The sequence below is a fragment of the Lissotriton helveticus genome, chromosome 9 (genome assembly GCF_964261635.1).
Source record: "Lissotriton helveticus chromosome 9, aLisHel1.1, whole genome shotgun sequence".
Taxonomy (NCBI): Eukaryota; Metazoa; Chordata; class Amphibia; order Caudata; family Salamandridae; genus Lissotriton; species Lissotriton helveticus.
In genome coordinates, this window is record NC_136070.1 from 126,606,589 (window position 1) to 126,615,849 (window position 9,261).

General features: G+C 47.2%; 1 protein-coding gene across 1 annotated transcript in view; it reads right to left on the bottom strand.

The window, feature by feature from the left end:
• The window catches only part of LOC144782652 (deubiquitinase DESI2-like), a 398,870-nt gene extending 395,465 nt beyond the window's left edge, over positions 1-3,405 (bottom strand). The window contains exon 1 of the mRNA XM_078662008.1: positions 3,153-3,405. Within this exon, the coding sequence (XP_078518134.1) occupies positions 3,153-3,191 (39 nt within the window). The 5' untranslated portion in view covers positions 3,192-3,405. The remainder of the gene's footprint in view (positions 1-3,152) is intronic.
• Positions 3,406-9,261: the final 5,856 nt, after the last annotated feature.

Consider the following 9,261-nt stretch of genomic DNA (forward strand, 5'->3'; position numbering starts at 1 on the left):
TCAGGCTAATGAAAGTGTCATCTTCCATTGGATGTCACTTCCCCTATAGATGGCACCCGGCATGGAATGTCTCCATCAACCCCCCACTTGTCAGTGAGGAGGGGCTTTCTTACGGTATGTTCTCAAAGGCAGTGGTACAAATGCCTGGCAATGTGGTCTGGTGCAAACACCACAACAAAGGCAAAGTTACTATTTTGTCCCAGGCCGTGTGTGAAACTTTCAGCTGGTCCTGGCTTTTACCACCAGCACTCGGCGTGCTGGGAATTTTGAGGCCACATTCATAATTTAAAAGTGGATCTACGAGTAAGGAAATGTACTGGACTGATGGCCACAGAGCCAAACGTGGCTGAATGGGCTACATGTGGTTGCTCAGCATCTACACAAAACTCCACAACTAAGACTGATTCATTATTGGCCTGTTTTATTAGTCAACTGATCCAATCAGAGCTGCGGAGCTCCTCAGTTTCACAGTTCCACCTGTGAGTTACTCATTCAATCCAGGTTCTTTATTTTGCACCCCTTGTTGTCTAAATTTACAGAATACAAATATAACAAGCATTTGCAATGCCGTAGGTCTTGCACTTGCGAGAGTTTGAGCTATTGGCATTGTAAATGACAATGCCTTTTATTTATGTGTTGGTTTTTAAAACAGATAAATAAAAGGCATTGTCACAATGCCAATAGCTTAAACACTCGCAAATGTGAGACCTGTTGCATTGCAAATGCTTGTTTGTAAAAGCGCCCAAAGCTGTGCTTTCACTTTAATGTCAGCCACGCCCCTTTCTATAGACACGGTTTGTTTAAAGAAGGGCTCGCCGACACCACTAAAGTGACAGTGTGATATTGGGCGCTTTTACAAAAAAAAAAAGCATGTGGTTGTCAAGTTGGCCCTATTATTACTAAAAATGTAAAAGCGGGCGCTGTGCTGAAACAGTAGCGCAGTGCCCGGAGGCAAAATGGGCACCCTTGCAAGAAAGCACTTCATGCCTGCAACAGGAGAAAATCATTAAAGGAAATAGTGCTCACAGACTTAGATAAAACAGACCGTGTAACAACACAAGTAAAAAGTCCAGTCCTCATGTGAGGTTAAAAGATCAACTATACTTGAACACACACAATGCACTAGAGTACTTATATCTAATGTATCTTTCAATATTTCTATATCAACAAATCCAAGAAATCACAATGTGCAAAACAATCTAACATTCAATGGCTTCTTGAGGATAAGCAATTTATGAGACTTGATTGTAGATTTAATTCATTCTTTATTGTTCAAACTTCCATAAAAACACAACAGGATTGCTTGCCACCAAATATCCATCATCTTATAGGATGCATCATAAATTGCTTATCCTCAAGAAGCCATTGAATGTTATATTGTTTTGCACATTGTGATTTCTTTGATTTGTTGATATAGAAATATTGAAAGATACATTAGATATAAGTACTCTAATGCTGGGTCATTGTGTGTGCACATGTGAGGTTACAAATGCAGAGAAGGCAGTACTAAGGAGGGACTACTTAGCCAATTCATGAATCAAAAGCAACCATTTAGAAACAACAGGAGCCAATTGAAGCAAGCATTACAAATGCAATGGGTCTCGCATTTTTTTGAGTTAGAGCAATTAGCATAGCTCAACAGCTACCAGAGAGAAATTGCCACTTTGCAGGTGCCGAACAGAGCATCGCTCAGTGAAACAAACTGAAAGCCTAAAATGATGTTGATAGCCTAGAAAATAAGGCATATCAGTATGACCAGGAGGAACCACGAATGTATTGGAATGGCCAACGCAAGCAAACAATGAGTGAAATCGCCTGGGTGTGACCCAAGCACGCAAAGGTAGATGAATCAGACCCAATGCACCAATAAAAACCCTGTATTTCTAAATGGCACAACAACGAACAAATAGAAATTCATGGGCATGCCAAAAGCCAATAGAGGAGATAACCAGCGCATGCATGCTGCCTAAACTCGCCCTACAAATGGGCTGAAAATGGGTGGATCTTCAAGTTCATACCTGAATACTGCATGCCTCGCCTTAGACTGTGTGAGCTACTCGCAAATAAAAGTGGGAGATATAAGGGCTCTGGAGCAGCCAGACAGGTGGCAAGGGAGTTCCACCGATTTCAAGTTCAACCAGTGAGTCGTAATATAGCTATGTGTAAAGCAAACGTCCACCACAGGTATCCTGAAGCTGAATAACAGAGGTTTATTGTTACCGAGATGTTATTCATCTTGCCACTGAATAATAGATGTTTATTGTTCCCCAGATGTTAATCATCTTGGCACTGAATAACAGATGTTTGTTACCCAGATGTTATTCGTCTTGGCGCTGAATTACAGATGTGTATTGTTACCCAGATGTTATTCACCTTGGTGTTGCATAACAGATGTTTGTTGTTACCCAAATGTTATTCACCATGGCGCTGTATTACAGAAGTGTTTTGTTATCTAAATGTTATTTACCTTGGCGCTTAATTACAGATGTGTATTGTTACCCATATGTTTTTCACCTTGCCACTAAATTACAGACATTTATCATCACCCTGACGTTGTTCATCCTGGCGCTGAATTACAGATCTTTATTTTGCCCAAATGTTTTATTTTATCAACCTCAGAAGGATGAAACGCTGAGAGGACCATTTGAGTTTAACCTCTTACTCGGAGGTGGAGAAAAAGCTCATTAAACCAAGTAATACTCAGCACTGCTCGGTAGTGCCATGCTCTTGTGACCCTGTTTCACTTTCTGTGTCATATGTATGAGCTGATAAGTCTTGGCATGAGAAGAGTTTATGTGACAACCGGCTCAAGGCTTGACACGAAAGGCAGTCACTCAGCAGAGAATGAAAGCATGCAAGAGAGAAAGAAAAGGACAGGAAATGATAGGTGGTCTAAGAAAGAGGTTCCAATTGGAATCGAGAGTTAGTGCTCCAGTCGAGGGCCTTCATTTTGATTCGACAGCCCATTGCATGCCAGGAAGTAGAAGTCCCTGGCCAGAATGGGCTAGCGAAAACTGCATGTCCCAGAATGCCAAGGTCGGAAGCTTAAAAGGAAGGTTGGACTGACAGCCTTGCATAAAATCAACCAGCAGTTGTGTGAGCACAACACAAAACATGGCATAGTCAACACACGAACCGGAAGTCAGACTTACCATGTCATACACGTTTAAAATCACCGGTTCATTGGCCATGGTGAGTCTCGGCAGCACCTAAATTCCACGTCAGCTGGGTAGGGGGTCCCCGGGAGTAGCTGCACCCCCAGCTGCATAGAAGTAATGTTTCTGTTCGGTCCCAGGAGGTGGTGGGAACATGTACGGTCGCACGCCCCTCTCTTCCAGAGTAGAAGCGGGGTTCAAGGCTCCAGCTCCCGCGCTTGCGTGCTCGACTCCAGGGTAGCCATCACCCCCAACCCCCGAGTCCAGCCTTGAGGCAACGAGGAAGGCAAGGAGGGCCACCTGCCTAGAGAGGAGAGAGCGCCGGAAGGACGCACTCCAAACGGGGGCATGGAAGAGAGACAGGTCATGTGTGAGCGGTCACAGGCTTCAGCGCTGCGTCTCCTGTGCGGCGCGGGGGTTACCCCCGGGCACCGCTTCAATCAGCAGCTCCTATTAACCAGCATCAACCACTTCCGGCTTGGACAGGTGTTTGCACGCTTGAAAAATACCGCCGCTAAACTCCGCCCGGGCGCGCCAGGCCCCAGCTGTTCTTCCGGAGGTGAATGTTGGCATCAAAGGTCACCCGTGCAGCCAACTGTCCGTGGCTGCCCTGGTGAGCGCGGGTTGTTGATGGCAGGAACTGGCCGGACTGGTGTCCACTGGAAATCCCTCGCGGTCCAGAAAATGATTGATTGAAAAGGTGTCAGTGATGACCGGGGTTCAGTTGAGGTCTCTCGTATTTTTGAATGGGGGTTTGTGGTGTTGATGGTGGTGGGGGGGGGATGTGCACCAGAGCTCAGCGCAGGACAAGCGGATGTGTCTAGTGCCTAGAGGCCTGCTCTAGTGCAACGGGGGTCATTCTTGGGAGAAAGGAGTAGCCGTGTGTGCTGGAGAGCTGTTGGTCGGACTCTGGTGCAGGTGAAGGCGATGTCTCTGCACCTAGGGCGCTGGGGTGTCTTTGGTGGCTGGGGCCTGTTCACGTGCAGTGGTCCGTCCTGGTAGAACTGATGACCGCGGTCGTTGGAGAGCTGTTGATGTCTGTGCGGTTAACTGGGCTGGAGAGGTGTCCGAGTAGTTCAAGGCACGGCAGCTGAGGCCTCCTTTTCCTGGAGTGATGTGGGGGTATGAATGCATGCATTCAAGGGAGTGGTGTTGGCTGTGGTGTGGTAGAGATGATTGGGTGAACGCCGGCGCATGCGAAGGATGTAGCTGGGAAATGAAGATATTGAGGTGGAGTGGTTCTGCTACCTTATTGTTGCTGAAGAGTAGTCGTGTGAGCACGCCAGGGCATGGATGTGTGTGGAACTAGTGAAGTGCAGGGGGAGGGGAGATGTGTGTTTGAAGCTAGCAAAGTGCAGGGGTGGTGCAGAGTGGTGCTGCCTGTTGTTGCTGGGAAGTTTCTCTGGGAACACACCAGTGCAAGATGTGTGTGTGAGATAGAATCTGGTGAAGTGCAGGGATGCTCCTGTCTGTTGTTGCTGGGAGTAATTTTGTGAGCACACCAGTGCAGGGCGTCTGTGCGAAGTGCAGTGGCGGTGCTGCCTGCTGTTGGTGAGGAGCTATTTTGTGAGCACAACAGTGCAAGCGATGTGTGTGTGTGAAGCTTGTGAAGTGCAGGGATTCTGCTGCCAGGACTCTTGGGGAGTTATTTGCAAAGCACACTAGTGTAGGGAATATGTTTGTAGTTGGTGAAGTGCAGTGGCGGTTCTGCCTGTTATTTTGGGGAGGTATTTTGTGAGAACACCAGTGCAAGATGTGTGTGTGTGTGTGAAGCTGGTGGGACCCAGGAATGCTGCTGTTTGTTGCTGGTGGGAGTTATTTACGGAGAACACTAGTGCCGGGGATATGTTTGAAGCTGGTGAAGTGCTGGGGTGGTGTTGCCTGGTGTTATTTGAAGAGCACACCAGTGCAGAGGAAGGTAATGTATGTGTTTAGCTGGCGAAGTGCTGGACGACTGCTGCCTGTTGTTTCCGGGGAGTTATTTTTGGGGTACACCAGCGCAGGGAAAGTATGGGAAGCCGGCGAGGTGCAGGGGCGATGCTGCCTGTCGTTGCTGGGGATTATTTTGGGAGCACAGCACTGCAGGCGAAGTTTATTTATGGGAAGCCGGTGACGTGCGGGTGTTCAGTGGTGTTGCCTGTGGTGGCTGTGCAGCTGTCGGTGTATTTTCGTCCAAGGAATGGTGCTGTTGGTGGCTCTCAGGGAGTTGCCAATTTTCAGTGATGTTCTGTTCAGGGGTTGCTGTGTGGAGCTGCTTGTGGTGGGCTTCAGTCTAGTACTATTGCCTGTAGTGCCTGGGGGTCGGTGAGGTGCAGAGGTGAGGGTTTGAGGAGGGAATGGTGCCGTCTGTCCGTACAGGGAATGGCTCTTTCCTGAAGAGATGTAGGAGTTGCAGTTCAGCCCGGATACTGCTGGTGTTGCTGTGGAGCGCTTGTTCAGCTCTGTGAAGGCTGCAGTGGTACCCGGTGAGCTGCAGCCGAGGTCAGCGCACCGAATCCTCGCGGGGAGCTGTCCGGGTGCTGAAGTTGTGCTCCGGGTTGCTGCAGGAGGCCGTGCGGCTGCGCCTGGGCGCCCGGTGCAGCGCATCCACAGAGGTGTTGAGTCCCTCAGACCTGCACTGCCCCAGGATGCTCAATCGCTGCACCTGGGGCTGTCCTTGGTGCTGGAACGCCTTCCTCACCGGGGAACAGGTTCAGAGTAGGGGCTACAATCCACCAGCCGACCTCCATCCATGCGCACTCCATGCACTCCTCGTAGCCCAGCACCTGCTTCACGCGGCGCCAGGTGGCCCACGCACGTCCGGTAACAGAGGTCCCCGATGCTGGCTCTGTAAATACTTGTAGACACCGCAGGCAGTTTCCCTGTAGCTTGGCAGACCCCCTTCTCCTCCTCCCTCCGGATGGTGTGCGCTTTCTCCTCCTGGGGGGGTTCTGCAAATTCGGGGAGCGGCGTGGACCACTCGGAATGAAAGCCAGCTGCCCCTACTGGTGATGGAGGGGAGGGGCCTGGGGTGCCAGGAAGGGAACCAATGACCTCATCTGAATAAGGGGCGGGAGCTGGGCGCGTGCCAGCCTGCAGCCAACCAGGGCTGAATGAAGGATGCAGGGAGCGCGGTTACATCAGCGCAGCATCGCCGGTCCTGGAGGAAGCACGGAAGCTGCAGGGAAAGCAGTGCTTGGGCCCGCAGCGGCATCTGCGTGCTCTATCAGAGAAGTCAGCCAAAGCAAAACTGCAAATACAGCTCAGAATGACTGACACGAGCTGAAGAGAGCACGGCCGTGTACCGAGTGAAGCACGGGGTGCATACACCTTAATTACACACACCGCCACAAGAGTAGGTATCTATCAATCAAAAGAGCACACATACACATTAACATAACCACAAATATCCATGCATTTGTTTTTCACAAAAACGGCACACAAAAAAAGAAGACAGTTACAAGCACGTATTTCTCTAGTTTTTGCCTAAACACGTGTACAAAGTTTTCACACACTCGCATATTTTCCCCATAAAGTCACACACAAAGCGCGTGCAGGCGCACCGACACACACAATCACACACACCGCAAAAATACATATATTTCAAACACAAATGCACGCCCTTGTGACACTAGACATGCATATACGTGTAGAGCCTTGCACCAGCAGATCCCACTCCTTTTACTTCTTCCGGCCCTGAAATAAGTCACAGCGCTTGATAAGTCAACAGCAACCATCACAGCAACAAACCCGAAACTCTTATTGACAACGCATCGTAGGGTGGGGGGGGGGGGGGGGGGGGGGGTTCACAGGTCTCCTCTAGGCGCTGACCACATCACATGCAGCCGATCATGTTTTCTGACATGTTGGTTGGCTTATCATAAAGGCCATCTGATGCATCAATCCACATGGCTGACTCAATTCAATTCAATTCAATAGAAACTTTATTCAGTCTTTTACACCATAAAAGTATACAAATAGGCAACATAGCAATCAAAAATAAATATATAAGAAATTTAAAATAATCTATACACATTCTTAAAACCAATAACCCTCTGGTCTTTTAAAAATTATTTTAAAGTTTCTAAAACACACAATTTAATTTTAATCTCATAAAATATTGTATATTTCTTACCACATATCTTTTACCCTTTAATGGCTCATTCTCCTCGTATGCTTAACACTTATCATCTCAATACTCATTACATGTAAGGAACTCTTTAACTTTTATTATATATTTCCCCATGGCGCAAGCTATGTCTAAATTAATCATTTCCACTAGAAGGTTTACTACTTGCGTCCTATTTTTAATATCGTACTTTTTAAAAAATCGGGCATAAAAACTCTCTTCGAATTTCTAAAACCTTCTGGCAATCCAGTAAAATATATATGATATCACATGTTGTTCCTAAAGTGAAGGTGCATTTTCTTTTGTTATTTATCGTGGAACTTTTTACCCCTTTGTTCGCGTAGCATGGGTTTACACCGATTCTTAGCCTTAACCCTTCTCACCTTAACGGGCAGGTTGGTAGCCTGTCAATATAGGGGAAGTGTAGTTCTTTTTGCCACGATGTGACCATATGGAGAACTGAGCTTTTTCTCTAGAGGTAATCTTGGTCCTGTACTCGAGAGGTTTCTTTTCCCAGGATCCTAAATTCCGTCTTCTCAATCTTGAGGTGAAGGGACTGGGGGCACAGCTTAAGCGCGCTTTGTTGACGATGGCTCTGGTCTCTTTTGCCCAAATTATCTCACTATTTACAATTTCATTCCTGCACCATTGTGAGATTATATGTTCCTCACCGATCTCAAACGCTGTCAAAAGCGTAGTAGTGCCATACAAGCTGTTATACCCCATGAGGTGATTCCCAATTCTAGTCTCGCTGCCTGTACCATTGACGATTTAGGTAGAGAGAATAGATTTTTCAGACTGTTTCCCTCCTCGACGTCCCACCTATTTTTACCACTCAAATAAAGTATCTCTGCGCCATACAAAAATTGGGGGGCGACCATTGCTGAATAAGCTTTTAAAACTGGTCTATCGGACATTTCACCATACACACTAATAAATCTTTTTTATCACTTCACTGAAGCCGATGTCCTCAGTTTTAGTGCATCGAGGATGGGTATGCCATTGCAGGCTTCTCTCGAACCACATCCCCAGGTATCTATATTCTGTTACTTTTTCCAGCTTCTCGGTGCCCAGGTACCAAGAAAACCCTGTTTCCCTTTTACCAAAACATAAGATCTTAGTCTTCTCCATGTTAACAAGTTTTTTGATCTGCAGTATTATTTAAACATGTTTAATTTTCTTTGTAGACGAATCTCCGTCTGGTCCATGATTACCAGGTCATCCGCGTAAAGTAAACATGAGATATGTTTCCCACCTTGCTTTGGGCTTGCCCCTCTTGCGGTTCCTAGTTTTAGAGGCAAGACCCCAATAAACAGGGAAAAAAGAAAGGGGGCCAGTATGCACCCCTGCCTCAGCCCATTACCAATTTTGATTTTCTGGGATAAACTCCCCTCTACATCCAAAATTATCTGGGCCCAATTTTCCATATGCAGGGCACGAATCAAGCCCAATAAATCCCCCGGGATGTTGTACCCTATCAAGGTCGACCACAGCTGCTCCCTGTCCACCAGGTCAAATGCTGCGCAGAAGTCCACGAAGCAGCAAAACAGACTACCCCTCTGCTCGACTGACTGTCGCGCAATTGCCCAGAGAGCAAAACAGTGGTCCACCGTTGAGTGTCCCTTTTTAAACCCTCCATGTTCTGAGGGCACAATCTGTTTTTCTTCCGCCCAGTCCTTAAGTAATCCCAAGATTGCTTTGGCCAGTACTTTTTCCCCTATGTCTAGAAGGTTTATTAATCTGTAGTTTTTTGGGGCATTTACATCGCCTTTTTTGTGGATTGGTCGTATGATTGCTCCTTTCCAATTTTCTGGCACAATCCCTGTATTAAGAATCCCTGGAACATATTCGCAAGAAACTCTGGCCACCATTCCGGCTTAGTTTTTATAATTACTGTTCAGTGATTGGGAGTTTCTCTGTGCGGGTTGTTTTCTTCCCATCGGTGCTGCCACATCTCCATTTGTCTCTCGCAATTCTTTCTGCCATATTCTCCACCCC